The 16,959-nt window shown below is 41.4% G+C and overlaps 2 protein-coding genes across 5 annotated transcripts in view; one reads left to right on the top strand and one right to left on the bottom strand.

Moving 5' to 3' along the window:
- Positions 1–5,631, top strand: part of Usp28 (ubiquitin specific peptidase 28) — a 56,089-nt gene extending 50,458 nt beyond the window's left edge. For all 4 annotated transcript variants that reach the window (XM_042682788.1, XM_042682789.1, XM_042682790.1 and 1 more), the window contains 4 exons: positions 301–380; positions 1,223–1,346; positions 3,176–3,371; positions 4,457–5,631. In XM_042682788.1, coding sequence (XP_042538722.1) covers positions 301–380; positions 1,223–1,346; positions 3,176–3,371; positions 4,457–4,632 — 576 coding nt within the window. In that variant the 3' untranslated portion in view covers positions 4,633–5,631. The remainder of the gene's footprint in view (positions 1–300; positions 381–1,222; positions 1,347–3,175; positions 3,372–4,456) is intronic.
- Positions 5,632–12,700: 7,069 nt separating this feature from the next.
- On the bottom strand, positions 12,701–13,387 carry Cldn25 (claudin 25). The gene has a single exon (XM_042682713.1). The coding sequence runs from the start codon at positions 13,385–13,387 to the stop codon at positions 12,701–12,703; it is 687 nt and encodes a 228-aa protein (XP_042538647.1).
- Positions 13,388–16,959: the final 3,572 nt, after the last annotated feature.

Here is a 16,959-nt window from a genome sequence, read left to right as displayed (position 1 = left end):
AGAGGCTTGGCCCAAATGGTATTTTGCCAGGTGAGTAGGTAAGCCAGGCATGCATGAAGTCCTAAGTTTAGTACTGGCAAAGATGGAATAGAATTAGGATGGAATAGAATTGGGATGGAACATTGATAATTAAAGGTCGGTGGTTGACTAAATACTGAATGTTTTTTATCTGAAAGTTTGTGGTTTTGGACCTGGCTAAATGTGCTCAGTAAATGTTTATACTGAGTCTGAAATTTGCAGTGGTATAAAATGCATTACTTTACTGAAACCAAATAATTAATAGTTGTTATTCTTTTACAGAAGTGGCATGAAGATTATAGTTTGTTCCGAAAGGTGTCTGTATATCTCCTGACAGGCCTAGAACTCTATCAGAAAGGAAAGTATGTTGTTTTTTGCTTCACTAAGATTATTGACCACAGCCGGGCGCCGGTGGCTCACGCCTGTAATCCTAGTTACTCAGGAGGCTGAGATCTGAGGATCACGGTTCAAAGCCAACCGGGACAGGAAAGTTCATGAAACTCTTTTACCTCTAATAAACCACTAGAAAACTGTGGCACTATAGCTCAAGTGGTAAAGCGCTAACCTTGAGCTAAAGAGCTGAGGACAGCGCTCAGGCCCAGAGTTCAAGCCCCATGACTGACAAAAAAAGAGAGAGAGAGAGAGATTATTGATCACTATACTGATTGAATTGATGCTCAGCTGAGGATACTAGAAGTCACAGGCCTGCATTACCTCCTTTATCACTCGCACAAGGTGCCTCATTACTGTGGATTACATTTGTCTGCTTGCTTGACAGGTATTGTACACTTGAGCCATGCCTCAGTCTGTGTGCCTCTGTTCTTTCTGGTGCTTCCTTTGACTTTGCTCTGAACATCACACACATTTTTCATCCATCAGCAGTAATGGATTCTCTAGAGAAGAGATCACTGTGCTAGACCTTCTTTGTGGCAAATGAACTCAGAAAATGTTTTCAAGTTGGCATAGACCCTAGTGAGCATCTGTTCCATTTCTTGTCCCATTTCTAGAAGACCTGAGATTGGCTATGGTCTTTGGCCCTCAGGCTTTTCCCATACATTATGCTTGACTGTCTTTAAGACTTGTCCATAATGGTAGCCAAGTATATTCTTGTATTGGGGAGCAGTGAGGTTTGGCAAAAGAGAGCTGTGATTTATCTCCATCCCTTCCTGCTACTGCAGATTAAACTTATCCTGCATTTTCTAAGGTACCAAGAAGCGCTGTCCTACTTGGTATATGCCTACCAGAGCAACGCTGCACTGCTGATGAAGGGCCCTCACAGGGGGGTGAAGGAATCAGTGATTGCTTTATACCGGAGAAAATGCCTTCTGGTTTGTACTTATTTGTGTGTGTGTGTGTCTGTCTGTCATCTGTCTGTCCCTTGAAGCCATTTAAAAATCCAGCTTAAGCCAAATAATTATCTACACCAAACTTTGATTTTTTTTTTTTCCAAACTCATGGGCAACTTTCTATTCAAACAGGGTCATTTACCTTACTTTGGGTGAATTCCATTCTTCAGTCCTCTCAGCTTCTGAGAGTCAGCTGTCCATCTCCGTGCCCTTGCTCAGTGCCTGCATTATCACTTTTATCACATCTCTTCTCTACTAGATAGTGAGTTCACAGAGCTTAGATTCTCTTTTTTCTTACTCAGCAGTTTGTTCTGAATCTGGCATGATGTATGTATTTGGGGAATAGGTATTTTTCAGTGTTCCCTACCTAAAGCTAGTGGATGAAATTTGATGACTGTGAGATGGCTTTGGTTTTATAGAGCACTGTAATGAACCACCGAATCAGTCCTGCTGACCTGTTAGCATTATTGTCACACATTAGTCAGGATGGAAGGCAGATACAATCCCCTGTGACTCCCCAAGGGAGTATATTGTGCTTGTTCTTCAGAGAATTAGGAAGAGGTGGCTTGCCTTTATATTGTGTACTTGTGTTTACTTCCCTTCATTCCCAGGAAATTTTCCCTTCTCAGAAATCAAGGCTACATTTTCACCAATGTCTTGGTCCTCTTAACACCCAGTGGAGGCCATTAAGTCATGAGATATATTCATCTCAACAGCTTCATGTTTTGATTTATATTTGGATTTGTATGACAATTACAGATGTGACAGGGCTACTTGGAAGCTGGAAAAAAGCATTTCAGACTTAATGATCTGAATTTTACATTTATTTATTTAGGGTCTGGTTGTGGGGCCTGAACTCTGGGCCTGGGCACTGTCCCTCAGCTCTTCAGCTCAAGGCTAGTGCTCTAACACTTGAGCCACAGCGCCACTTCTGGCTTTTTTCTTTTTGCTTATGTGGTGCTGAGGAATCAAACCCAGGGCCTCATGCATGCAAGGCAAGCGCTCTACCACTGAGCCACCTTCCTAGCCCCATGATCTGAATTTTAGAGCTGTGATTCTATATTTTAAATCACCAAATTCAGGTCAGCATCTTGAACATCTCACCTTCCACAGTAGTGTAATATAAGAATGATTGAGTCTTTTGTTGCTGTTGTTAATCTCTGGCGTGTGTCAGAACCACATAGTGAGGTTTCAAGCTGGTGAGGCACAGGTTCTCCCCCAGGACAATAAAGGATGGGGTCTGGGCATCTGTGTGTCTTTTTTTTTTTTTTGCCAGTCGTAGGGCCTGAACTCTGGGTCTGGGCGCTGTCCCTTAGCTCTTCAGCCCAAGGCTAGCGCTCTACCACTTGAGCCACAGTGCCACTTCCGGCTTTTTTCTTTTTGCTTATGTGGTGCTGAGGAATGGAACCCAGGGCCTCATGCATGCAAGGCATGTGCTCTACCACTGAGCCAACTTCCCAGCCCCATCCGTGTGTTTTCTGTAGGTGTTTCTGATCCCTCATGGAGATTGAGAACCAACAGATAGGTCTTTTGGTAGAAACAGATACTAAACATGACTTTGAATTGTAAGGTTAGGCCAAACTTGGCTGCATTAGCATCCCTTTGGGACCTTTTGCTAAATCCCAAATGCTCAGATCATCTACATTCTGATTAAATCAGCTCATCTGGGGTTCGACCAAAAAATTTTTTAAAAAATTCCTTAGGTAATTCCAATGTGCAGGGGAGTGTGGGAGCCACACGACTTAATGGATTTATTTAATAGATGCTTACCTTTTCAGCCTTTTTTCTCCCACTCTGCCTTTTATGTGTAGGAACTGAATGCCAGAGCAGCTTCTCTCTTTGAAACAAATGATGATCATTCTGTAACAGAAGGGATTAATGTGATGAATGAGTTGATCATTCCCTGCATTCACCTGATCATTAACAATGACATCTCCAAGGATGATCTGGATGCCATTGAGGTCATGAGAAACCACTGGTGCTCTTACCTTGGGCAAGATATTGCAGGTGTGTTGTTGTAAGCACTTCTTACAATCTCTGAGGCTTTGGGACTTCTAGAAATTACAGTGAACTCATTCTTTAGTCCTGGTTGTCAAAGGCTTTGAGGGGACTGGAACACCCCAACATGCAGGTGAGGGAAATGAGTCTGTGGTGTGGAAAAAAAGAATGGGAACCAGTGCTCTACTATTTTCCCCTTCCCCTTACCTCCTCTGACTGTAGAAGCACCACCACAAACAGCCAGCAGGTTCTAGAAAAACAATGTCAGGCTTCCATTTCTCTTACATCTGACAAAATCTGAATGCTTTCCTAGTTTAAGACTAAACAAATCTGTGTATGCATGCGTAGTCTGATTACCTGATGGTATCTTAGCCATATTTATTTATGGCTTAAAGTTGCATAATGTAAGAATATTATAAAATGTAATGGTGTCAAGATTAATAAATTAGCACATGTGATATTTTTGCTTGTCAAAGCATCTTGGAGAGGGAAACTAATGCCAATTACTTTTAGGTGAGTTCAGTAGATTGGAAGTTTGGTACAATTCTGGTATGAATCCTCTTTGTTAGTTTCTCACTAATATAAGGACAGTCCAGTGACTTGTTCATGTACTTGACTGTGAGCAATTGTTTATTATAGAAATCATCAATAAATATGTATTTCCTTTGATGTTTTCAGTTTTTATTTAGGCAATATGTGATACAGAGCTTTACTTAAGGCCATATGTGCACATTGGTATATTTTACACATTTGAAAGAAAGTAGCATCATTATATGTCTAGTACAACATAGAGTACTTTTTCAAACTTTAAAAGATGATTAGAAGTCCTATCCATCATACAGTAATTATGTAGCATCCTCCACCAATAGCTATCTTAAAGCAGTAACTGAAAGCTTTGGTGGCTTTGGCAAGTAGGTCTTCATTCTGGGTTGGCCTAAAGGAATCACCATTTATTGTTAGGTTGCCAACATTAGGTTCTGTCTTTGAGGCTGGATAATGGGCTATCAATGGTGTGTCTATATACCTGTAGCTTCTAATTTTCAGTCAAAAATCTGTTAAGTTGTATATGTAACCAGTCTTCTTTATCTCTACAGAAAATCTGCAGCTGTGCTTAGGAGAATTTCTACCTAGGCTTCTAGATCCTTCTGCAGAAATCATTGTCTTGAAGGAACCTCCAACGATTCGGCCCCATTCTCCCTATGACCTTTGTAGCAGATTTGCAGCTGTCATGGAGTCAATTCAAGGAGTTTCAACTGTGACAGTGAAATAAGGCCCTCATGTTCAAGGCCACCCTAGTCTCAGGCTGCCTACCTGCTGCACGTCAGTCTGTTGTCATGGTATTCCCCTGGGGAAAGAGAATAGGGAGGAGTAAGAATCAGATCCACACCACACCCTTGCTGCCTGTTTGAAGAAGGATTAAAGATTGCACCGTTTAGGTACTGATACACGAAAGCTAATCCACTAGCAAAGGCAGGAAGCGTCGTATTAAGGTATTGAGTTAAGCCAGAAGACCTGAAATGCCTTCGAACCTACCTTAATGCATGGACTTATTTTTAAGCCTCTTGCACCTCTTAAATTATGCTTCAGGCATAAGTATTTTTGACAGCAGAATAGAGGAGTGAATCATCAGAACATGAACCAGATGAGCAGCTACGAGTTATTTTATCAAGCACAGTGACATTTTAAGACTTAGCCACCAGAGATTACTAATACAAGGCTTGCCTGCCTCTTGACAGGTGATGGTAAAATGGGTTGTTGATGAAGCTCCACCCGTTTCCCTGTGGGTAGAACATAAGGTCCCATGGCAATGAGATGATGAAAGTCAAAGGAGAGCTGCCTCTCTTCCTCCTCCTCTTTTACATTTCTAAATAAACCAGAAAACCTCATAGTCCTAAGTGAAAGAAAGGAAGCATAAAGGACTTTAGACAGAATGGCATTATGAAGCTTGACTAAATATAGCATTTATTAGTTCTTGTTAACTAGGCAGTTTTCAAAAACAGGTGTCTAAGGCTGCTACTGGCCCAGTAGAACATTTTAATCCCCTTTCTTTGATTTTAAAAAATAAGGGATGTGGATTTGTAAAAAGAAAAAAAAATTATCTATATATATGTATATAGAGAGAAAAAAACCATTTTTAAAGGATTTGTGTCCTTTGGGGTTTATGTCTTTGGAAATTAATGTTTTAACCAAATTTTAGAGATTAATCATGGTAGGGAAGAACACACAACTATGCAGATTTTATAAATGTGCAATAAAAGTATTTGTTTTACCTTTGGTGTACAGCATGGTCCTTATTTAAGTCTATATTTTCAATTTTGGAAATGGATGGAGTTACCAAGCACCTGTCTTGTTTCAGGCAGCAGCAGTTACTGACTAGCACCTGGGTGTTAGATCTCATTTGTCATTTACATTGCATGTGAAGGTATTTACTTTGGAACCTGTCAAGATGTAGAATGAAAAAGAAGGGTTTTTTTTGTTGTTGTTGTTTTTTTTTTGGGTCCGGTCATGGGGCCTGAACTCTGGGCCTGGGCGCTGTCCCTCAGCTCTTCAGCTCAAGGCTAGAGCTCTACCACTTGAGCCACAGCGCCACTTCCGGCTTTTTTCTTTTTGCTTACGTGGTGCTGAGGAATCCAACCCAGGGCCTCAGGCATGCAAGGCAAGTGCTCTACCACTGAGCCACCTTCCCAGCCCTGGGTTTGTTTTTTTTTTAAAGTGAACTTGTGTTTTGATTACGTTCATGACAGGGGTCCTTTTGTGTTTTAGAGTTTGTGGAAAATATTGTTTCCAGGAAAGTTGATTGATTTTTTTTCTCCATTTTCTTGTTTAAAATCATACATAGCACCATTTCTGACTCACTTAACCTGCCATTACTGAGTAATGTACACAGTGCTTCAGTTACGTTAGGCCACTAACTTTGACCACCTTAGTTTATCTTGGTGTATCTGTCTTTATAATGTGAACTTTTTAAACTACTGCTCCACTGGCCTTGGTTGTCTTGTCAAACACATTGCTTTGTTTCTTCCTCACATTTCCTGGTGGGCAGTTGGGAATCTACACAGGCCAATGATGTCTGTAGTGTGCAGAAATTCGTTTGGATCCTCTCAGACCACCAGGGGGAGTGCTAAGAATGAATTTTAGGTGTAATCTCATTTCTTTTAGGGGTCCACAAACTAAGGTCTCATGATTTTTATAGTGTGGGTCAAGAGTGGTCTTGATTGTTTTTTCTTTTTTTTTTTTTTGTGGGTGGGGGCAATACAGAGGTTTGAATTCAGGGCCTTAACTCTTGCTGAATGTGCATTCTACCATTTGAGCCATTCTTCCAACTTCCCTCCCCCTCCTTCAAGACAAGATCTTGCTCTGTAACTCACATGCTAGCTAGGTGATCTTCCTGCCTCGGCCTTCCTGGCTGGGATTACAGATGTGTACCTCCGTACTTGGCTGGTTTTGACACTTTAAGAGTTAGGAAAAAGAAGGAGGAGCAGAAAGTGTAGAGAAAGAAACTTACGTGGCCCTTGGCTAAAGTGATTCAAGAGTTTTGAGTAGGATATTTCAGCATAGCAGGGGTCTTCTGGAGACTGGACACAGATTTCCATACTTAATGAGTCACAATCTAGTTTGTTCTGTTTTTGAACTCCTTATAAGAACTGAGACACTAAATTTTACCCTACACCATTCAAGGGAAGTACGGTAGATATAGCAAAGCCAAATGAATGAACAAATGACAAGGACTGAATGAGAGCCGGTAGTGTGGTGGGGGCTTAATTGTGCTAGGACCTGCAGTTTATTGTAACTCAGCTCACTGTATTTCACTGTAAGACTGTATCTCATAGTTTCTTAAGTTGGTCACTTGATTTATTTCCAGTTTGGGAGTGTAATACATAATGTTACTGAGATCTTCACATGCATCCTTGATGTGCACAGGTGCATTTCTCTTGGCATGTAACTAGGAACAGAATTACTGAGTCAGAAAAGTGGATGTAGATACAGGTAAGTAGGTCTTTTTATCAGGGGCTACCAAACAATTTTCTAAAATTACACCAATTTATGGGTTCCATTTGCTCCAGATTCTCCTTGGTATTTTGTTGTCATTACTGTGTTGTTTTGTTTCTACGGTGCTAGGATTTGAACTGAGGGCCTTGAGCTTGCTGGTATTCTACTTGAGCTACACCCTCCAACTTTTTTGCCTTGGTTATTTTGGAGATGAATCTTTTTGTCATTACTCACCCAGACTGTGACCCTCCTATTTTCACTCCACATGTAAAGTATATGCTAGTTCCATGGAAAGAAAAATTAGTCTAATGCATTGGAGTTCAAATACTGGCTGATCCTGTTTCCTTGGTCTGTAGTTGTCTTTGAAGGACTGAAAGGAGAGAAAAGCTGTAGCAATAACTCAGCTTAAAGTTGTACTCCAAATAGTTCTCAAAGGGAAATTCATCATAGGTCAAGAATTTTAAGAGCTGTTCTGTCTTACATAGGGCATTATGCCTACTACATAAGTAGGTCATATCCAGGTCACCAGGGGGTTATGGTCTCATAAATGGATGTGTTCATATTAGCCAACTGACTGGACAACAATATTACTAAAGGGCTCAGGGCTTATGTGGAATATAGAAATCACCCCATAGCTGACTGTTTTAGGTTTATTTTTCTTTAGTCATTTTATCAAGTGATACAAACTTTGCAGGGTCTTAAGATGACGATTGTTTTTGTTTTAATTTCCCTACTATCTTTACTATGATGTTTTGGATGTCCATTCTCTGCTCCTTAACAGCATATCCAAGAGATTTCATAGCTTTTTGTCATGTATGAGTATGAAAGCAGAATTATCTCCAAGAGTACAGATGATTACACTAGAATTCCTTCTCACCTGTTTGTTTCAGTTTCTCTCCTTCCCTTAATCCAGACCCTTCTCTAATGTCCAGAGTCCAGTGGGAAAGAGCCACAGTATTGCTTGCACTCCCATCCATTCCCTCTTCTTGTCTCCAACTGGGTTCCCCAAGAGCCGGTGTGATGGGACGGCTTATGGGGACTAAGAAAGTACAATTTGAGGGGACTGGAGCTTGAACTCAGTGCCTCTGTGCTGTCCCTGAGCTTTTGCTCAAGGCTAGTGCTCTACCACTTGAACCACATGCTGCTTTTGGCATTTCCTGAATAGTTTATTGGAAATAAGTGTGTCATGGACTTTTCTGCCCAGCCTGGCTTCAAAGGGCAATCCTTAGATCTCAGCTTCCTGGGTAGCTAGGATTACAGATATGAGCCACTGACGCCTGGCCTCTCATCCCATGTGGATCCAACCCACATCAGCTTCCCTTGCAGTGATTTCCCTGGAGTTGATCTCAGAGGCTCAGAAAAGTATCAGATGTGTGTTTTATTGGGTACTAGGAGAAATGCCTTAACTGCTAGTGGTAAAATTTTCAGACCCAAAGTTAGTACTGAGTCACACTACTTTTAGCTGTATCACATCGTGTTTATAAAGTTTTTAACTTGGAATACTAGTTGATTCACATCCCTTCATTTTTCTAATATATGTGACTACACATCTTTCCATGTGTAATCAAAGTAAAGTGGGGGCTGGGAATGTGGCTTAGTGGTAGAGTGAGGGCCTAGCATGCATGAAGCCCTGGGTTCGATTCCTAAGTACCACATACACAGTAAAAGCTGGAAGTGGTGCTGTGGCTCAAGTGGTAGAGTGCTAGCCTTGAGCAAAAGAAGCTCAGGGACAGTGCCCAGGCCCTGAGTTCAAGCCCCAGGAATGGCAAAAAAAAAAAAAAAAATTTGCCATATTAGTATAATTTACCATAAATCTATATGTTAGTTCATACCTAAATCTCAGCTATTTGGGAAGCAGAAGTAGGAAGATCATGGTCTGACCCAGTCCAGGCAAATTTGTAAGACCCTACCTATATGAAAAAGTACAAGCAAGAAGGTCTGGAATCATGGCTCAAGTGGTATGTAGAGCATCTGCCTAGCAAGTTGTGAGGTCCTGAGTTCAAACCCCAGTACCACAAAAGAGCAAAACCTACATGGGAAAAGTGAGAGGTTTCATTGGTTCTGTTTTTCCTTTGTGCCAGTATTGGAGTTTAAACCCAAGCCTTCACACACTTGCTTGGTTTTTTTTTTGTTGTTGTTTTTGTTTTTGCTCAAGGTTAGTGCTCTACCTCTTGAGCCACTGTCTCCACTTAAAGGCTTTTTAGTGGTTAATTGGAGATAAGAGTCTCAGACTTTTCTGTCCAGGCTGGCTTCAAACTGCCTCAGATCTCAGCCTAGAATTACAGGTATGTGCTGCCAGAGTCATGCTAATTCTATTTTTATTTCTCACTATGTTTCCTTTCAAACCAGGTACATAAAAACAGGCATTTTTTTTAGGCACATAGCACTCTCCTCAGACTGAAGGTTGATTCTTACTAGCATGCAGATCACACTCCTTTTTGGACATGGCATGATGTTCATTGGCTACTTGAGAAATCCCCGGACCTTGACTATTAAAAAAAAAAGTCCTTGTGTCCTTTAGGAGAGCTGGACACACACATTTTCTCAACAGATCTTCAGTTTGTTTCCATTTCTTTTCAATGAGAGTTGCTTTGAAACAAATGTCTTGTTGCACCTGCACACATGGGGTTCAAACCTGCAGCAGGAGCAGGTGAGCAGCTGGAAGCCAAGTCCTGGAAATGACTTAAACATAAGCACAAAAGGGACTTCGTTCTATTGGTCTCTGTTTTTTCCTTCTGCTTCAAAGCTAGTTTTTCCTTTGGTCTGGTGGAGTGTCTAGGAAAGTAAGAGGGGTGAAAAAGAGAACCATAGTATAAAGCATTAAGTTCAAGTCCTGACTTAGCCAATTACTGTCATAATCATGTTGTCTAACTTCCTTAATTTCTCAGTTTCCTTATTAGTAAAACAGTAACATATGCTCTCCTGATGAAAAAAACATCTTTCAAGATATCTTAAATGAAACTGTCAAGATAACATGCAAGTGATTTGAAGGTTTTTAAATTCTGCCAGGCTGTATGAATAGGAAACTGCACAGAGACATACTGTTATAAAAAGGTAAAAGCTGGAGACTGGTGGCTCACACCTGTGGTCCTTGCTACTCAGAAGGTTGAGTCCTAGAGGATCATGGTTTGAAGCCATCCTGAGCAGAAAAATCCATCAGACTCCCACCTCTTAATTAATTAGAAAAATGCTGAGCTGAAGGTATGGCCTGATTGGTGGAATGCAAGTCATGAGCAAGAAAGACCTGTGAGAGTGTGAGGTCCAGAGTTCAAGCCCTGTTACAGGATACACACACACACACACACACACACACACACACACACACACACACACACGAGGTTTGCAAATTACTGCTGCGCAGTCAGCTGGGCAAAGTTCCTATTGCTAGGCCAGGGGCTTGGTTTCTCATGTCATGACCTAAAATAGAGATGACAGTATTCCTTACCAAGGCCTTCAGGTCCCTCTAAAGTTAGGCTCCCCCTTGCATTACCAGTCTCACCAAGGTTTATCTGTTTTCTTCCCTCTTCATCTAAAACTGTGCTCCACCCTTTACATTTTAAGTTACCACTTTGTCATGTTACCAAATATCACTCTTCGAGTAGGACAGAGTCTTCCTATTACATTGCTAAGTTTGTCACCATTATAATTTGCCTTTATTTGAGTGATTTTGTATTAATACCTGTTTTTTATTTGCCTGAATGAGGAACAAGGATTAAGTTTTGTTATTTACTGTTGTATCCATGGTTCCCAGCACAGTGCCTGGCACATGGTAAATGCTCAGGTTATTTGATAAAGGAATAAATCATTAGGTGGATGAGTGGTGATTCCTTCTCGTAGACAGTGCAGGAAAAAGAAAACACTTTGCATACTTGAGCCTCATTCCTTATTGAAACTTGGCACACAGAATTTTGAACCTATTGAGAAGGGAAATTTGACAAAAACCATCATTGGAGTCAGTTTTCCAATTTATTAGAGAAAGGCAGAATAGTCTTTGAGACAGACTACCTCTTTGTCTTCTGGAATGTGTTTATCTCAAGGTATTTGGATTTGTATGTGCCACCGCAGATGTACACAAATAAATATACCTCAGAGGAAAGGAGCCTTTTCTAAGGAGGGTAATGCTTAGTGAGCATTGGCTACCTCATGATCTAGAGGTAATTTGAGGGTTGAAAGATCCTGGGGTGAGGAACTCTGAACTGAGCTTGCAAAGTAGAGCTTCATCCCACTGGAAATGGAAAGCATCTCCCCAGTTCAACATGGAGTCTAGCATGCCTCTGAACCTATCTGGGGACTTTTCTGTGGGAAAAGCCGGGCCACTGATGACTGTTCTTAACCTGATTATGGCAGTGGGGGAAAGGTGGTAGTGAGGGAGCTGGTTGGCCATGCAGGGTGATTGCCGCCGAGAAACAGGCTCACGAGTAACAGGAGGCAGCTTCTGGAGGACTGAGAGAAGTCTTTAAGGAAGCCTGGGCATGAGTAGTCATGGGTTAGTGCATGTAGGGCAAGTAAACAATTGAGACTGTTGTTTTGAAAGGGGCTTCATTGGTAGCCATAGCCTGAATAGGTCTGTTGATACTTAGGTTAAAATGTAAAGGGTTTATAATGTGATCTTACTCATGTCAAAGGACATTTCTGAGGACCTGATAATTCTCCCCACATCCATGCACTTACTGGGCAGTGGTGGTGACCAGTTTGTCTCAGTGTGCCTGACCCTTAGCTAGGGTTAGTAGTGGAAGTACTGAGCCTTGTGCAAGTAGGAGGGCTGCCCTACCTCTCACACACAGCGACCATTGCCTTCAATGAGAAGATAATAGACCATAAGATAGTGGAATAATATAATGCAGCCTCATAGCTGAAACAAGAATAGATCTTCCCATTGGGATACTAAGAATCTGCAGAACAGCAACGATCTAGTTTGAAGCTTCCTTTCAAATTGCACACCAGAGGAGGAGCCCCACCTTAAGGTATTATTCTGTGCCAATAACTCATCCATTTTTCTAGTTGAACATACATTGCCTCTCTAGACTAAATTCTCTCCGCTGAACGCAACTTTGTTGAATATATTTTTCTTAGTAATAAAATGATTGAGCACAAAATGAAAGCTATGAATATCAAAGCATATTTATGTAAACTATCTTGAATGAGACAGACATGTTTGTTAGACACTGTGCCTGATTTTTTTTTAATTCTGAAAATCACTAATAAAAATCAACCCCAAACTCTGAAGATCACAACATAATCAAATCCTTGTGACCAGTTTCCTCTAAATGAGTTAATGCTGAGGGGTCAGGAAGAAAAAAGATTCTACTGACATCTTTCTTGCAGGGATTTCTTTACAGCAACCAGTCCTAGAAGGCTATGTTCATAGATCGTGTTGCAAGGTAGATGGAGCCATCCAATTCCTCTGCTGGAGCACAGGCTGGTGGGGCTGTGGCATCAGCCATCCAGAGAACAGGCACATCTTTTTCCAGGCAGGCAGAGAAGATGAAGAGTAACCCACCAAGAGCCATGAAAACACCAGCAGCCCAGCCCAGGTAGAGAGCATCTCCAAACTCCCACCGGGGTACAATATCAGGGACACTAGCATCCCAGAAGTCTCTGATGGTGGCATAGGCTACCCAGGAGACTGGAACGAGGGTAGTGAGTGAAGCTGATGCCCCCAGAGTCCCTCCTAGGAGACAAAGCTGCCTTTTGGATACCCATCCGATCCTGTGAAACTGGAAGCATTCAGACCCACAGCCAGAGAGCAGAAGCCCCACCAGCCCCAGGCAGTGGGAGGCCACCATAAGGATTCGAGATACCTGGAGTTCCTGGGGCAGAGAAAGGAAGGATTCGAAGGCCTTGCACACAGTGCCCACCTCCTCCTGATTGACGCATGCTTCCCAGAGTCCCATGATCCAGGTCTCCATCTCATTCAGGTCCAGATTGAGCGTCTTCCATTGGGGCAGGATGGTGGTGACACATGAACACACCCAGCCAAGAAGAGAGAGGAACAGTCCCCCGAGGTGGACTCTCCCCTGGAAACTCCAGGCCATAACTGCTCCCTCCACCAAGACAGAAGAAGGAGAATGGGTGACTCAAGAGACTGGTTAGCACCGATGACTTCTGGAGGCTGGGATGGGGAAAAAAATCTCACATTTGGAGTGTGTTGCTATATCAGTTTTCTGAGCAGCAGCTGAGGCAGGTGTCAGGAACTTGGCAATATTTGGGGTTAGTAGATTGAATCTGGGTGTGGTTTCTGAAAGAGGGTCCCACAAAAGGCAGATCTGTGTGGTAAGCCATCAATATATATTTAACGAATATAGTCACACAGTTAAAATGGCTCTTTATCTCTGAGATCACAAAAGAAATGTCCTGGAATACATCTTGATATAATTTTTCTGGAGGACAGTCAGGGTTTATCCTTTTAGACATAGGGGCACTTGGATCCAGTACCTTATCTTCAGGAAAATCTATCTAAATTTCTATGAATGTTTACAAAACTTTATGAAAATAGCCATTGAAATATTATTAGTAATTGTGAACTCTGGTTAATGTTAAATAACCATTTTAAAAGTGATATTGAAGAAGAAATTTTACTTATGAGCATTTTAGTTAAGAAATTTTAGACATGAACAATGTTTTTGAAGGGCAGGTATAGCGGTGCATTCCTGTAATTTCAGAATGAGGGAGGCTGAGGAAAAAGGATCATGAGTTCAAGGCCAGGCTAGGCTAGTATGGCAAGACTCTTAGGGGAAAAAAAAGAAAGAAAAAGAAAAAAATGGTATGTATGTTGTTAAGTGAGAAAAACAGGGGCCCACATAGGAGTTTCATAAGAAGTACATGTGAAGTGTGCATATATCTCACAGAAAGAGTTAGACGTGGTTGTAGCTATGGTAGGATGATAGTTTTTATTTAATTACCTATGCATTGAGTAAATTGTGTAAATTTATCCTTTGTTTCTTTTGTAAACAGAAAGGCCCACCAGTATTAAGTTTTCAAAAACGAATTAAAATTTCCCAACCCAAAGTACTTACCTAGTCCCTGAACATCCATCCCTGCAAGGTAAGTGCTCCCTCATGAGGCTACTGCTGCTAGGATAGCAGCTGTAAACAGGAGGCACTCAAACCAGCATCCGTGCTTCCATTCCTGTCCATTGGTTGCCAAGGGGCAAGATCTGACAGGAAAGGAAACCATTTGTATTTACTGACTGTGGCTGAAAGCCAGAGTTTGGCCTGGATGTTTTATCTGTATTGAATTTTCACACTGCCACTGTGTGATACAGGTTAGGAAACTTGACAAGGTCCTTTTGGCTAGTAGGCCACAAATGCAAACAGCTGAGGCAAGTGGCTTAGTCTTAGACCGTTCATGTTCTTGGTCCCAGTTGTCACAATGATTTCTTCTGCTCTGCCCTTGCACACTGGTGACACAGATGCGGGTAAGGGCTTGTCTTGATGACAAAACCCAGAAGTAACCCTGGGAGCTATTCTATTAAAGACACAAACGTCTGATCAATATGTCTCCTATTTGTATTTTAGGCTCTGGCACACCACGTGGAAATGCAAAATGAAAGCAGAGGTCTGGGCCAGCCAGCAGTAAGGAAGTACTTCCTGAGAAGCAAGGGTCCTGCCTTTATCTGATGGTTGTCTTCGAACAGATAAGCTAGTGACTGGTAAAGGAGGGAGACGGCATTATCTGGAATGCTTTTTAGTCTTGTGTTCTATTTTTTTTTTAAGGAAGTAGATAATGAAATCTCATATTTCAGCACTTGGCTTCAAAAATTATCCATGCATACTAGTTTTGTCTCATCTATAACTGCATCCCTAAAAACTATTTTGAAATACATGAGCTGTTCTTTGCATTTTAGGCTCCTGTGGCAAAAAAAAAAAAAAAAAAATCCATATATCCATTTGCTGGTTTTTGTTTTTCTTTTTAAAGACAAGGTCTTGATATATAATTCATACTGGCTTTGAAGCCACTCTGTAGCCCAGGCTAATCTTGAGCTTGTAATTCTCCTGCTTCCCAAGTACAGGGTCTTACAAACATGTACCATGATGCCTGACCTTCAACTATTTTATTTTTATTTTTGCTGGTTTTGGGGCTTGAACTCAGGGCCTAAGTGCTGTTCCTGAGCTGCTTCTGCTCATGGCTAGTGCTCTACTTCTTTAAGCCACGGTGCCACTTCCAGCCTTTTCTGAGTAGTTTATTGAAGATATGAGTCTCACAGATGTTCCTTGCTGACTGACTTTGAACTGCAGTTTCAGATTTCAGCCTCCTAAGTAGCTAAGATTACATTCATGAGCCATAGGTGCCTGGTTCCCTCAACTTTTATAGGTGTGAAACACGATACAAACTTGGAAATGCTCTCTGCTTTCAGGATCTATGGCCAGAATCATGTCTTTTCATACTTTGCTTCCAGAACACAGTTGTATATCTTTATACACACGTGGCCATATATGTGAGCCATGGTAGGAAAGGAGGAAATTTTTCAGACATTGCTCCTGTATTCTTTTCCCTCTCCTCATGATTTGTGAAAATCTGGAATAAGGAGACATATAAACCAGATAAATGTGAATTAGGAAGAAGGAAAACAAAATCCATTAATTTCCTTTTGTTTCTTCAGGCATTCACTCATTGTTGTATTCAGTATGCACAACAATCTTAATCCACTTTGTGTCTTTGCTTCTCCTTCCTCAACCTGACTCTGACTGTTCCTTGTCTTTCCTTTGGACCCTGAGGACAGTCATCTCTTATCCAGTGGTCATTCTACTTAAGGACAGGAAAGGGCCACTGAAATGTTTGTGGCCATGTCTGGACTGGCTTTCTAGCAGAGGATCTCAGAACCTCACAAAGTAGCATCTTTCCACTGGTTTTTCCAAATGGCACTGTGGCTCAAGTGGTGGAATGTTAGCTTTGAGCAAAAGAAAACTCAAGGACAGTGTCTAGGCCCTAAGGTCAAGCCCCAGGACTGGCAAAAACAAAAGTCCCCTGGTTCTTCCAGAGACTGGGTGCTTACTCTTCAGTATTGTTTTCCTCTCTGCCCCCACCTCAGAGATAATTAAGCTTTGGGGTTTATTGCTTGTACAGGCCCTTTCCAAATCTCAAACCCTATTTTATGTTTGTTGCTTTATTTCCTTAAAAAATCCTTCCCCTATCGCCAACTGCATAATAGTTAGATGTGACTAAATTTGGACCCATCACTTATCCACATTTAAAATGACAAGTATCCTGTTTTCCTGTCACTATTCATATTTCTTTATCTTCACGCTTAGCACATTATAATAATTGCTTGATAAATATGCAATACAGGTTTTCATCAGTTTGTCCTTTTTGTCAGTGGACATTTATTACTAGTGACATTTAGAATTCAGAGTAGAACTACCAGTTCTCCACCACAATGAAGTTGATTTGGTTTTATTCCCAGGATATTATGGCAGCCCTTAAGCATTTCCTTTGCCCTTCCGGGAACACAAAAGTGCTTTGGCTCCATTAGGACAAGTAGATTGTCTCGCAGACATGGAAAATTGGTCAACTTGAGATCAGCTCTCACAAGATATGTTTTGCAAAAAAAAATACAATGTTTTAACTAAAGCAGTACAGGAAAAAGAATGGAACAAAAAGAAAATAA

This window comes from Dipodomys spectabilis, unplaced genomic scaffold (genome assembly GCF_019054845.1).
Source record: "Dipodomys spectabilis isolate Male_0828 unplaced genomic scaffold, ASM1905484v1 ptg000076l, whole genome shotgun sequence".
NCBI lineage: Eukaryota > Metazoa > Chordata > Mammalia > Rodentia > Heteromyidae > Dipodomys > Dipodomys spectabilis.
The sequence above is the reverse complement of the archived record's forward strand: the minus strand, read 5'-3'. Positions and strand labels throughout refer to the sequence as shown.

Excerpts from the sequence above, each read along its gene's own strand:
- Cldn25 (XM_042682713.1), bottom strand. The coding sequence starts at position 13,387 with ATGGCCTGGAGTTTCCAGGGGAGAGTCCACCTCGGGGGACTGTTCCTC.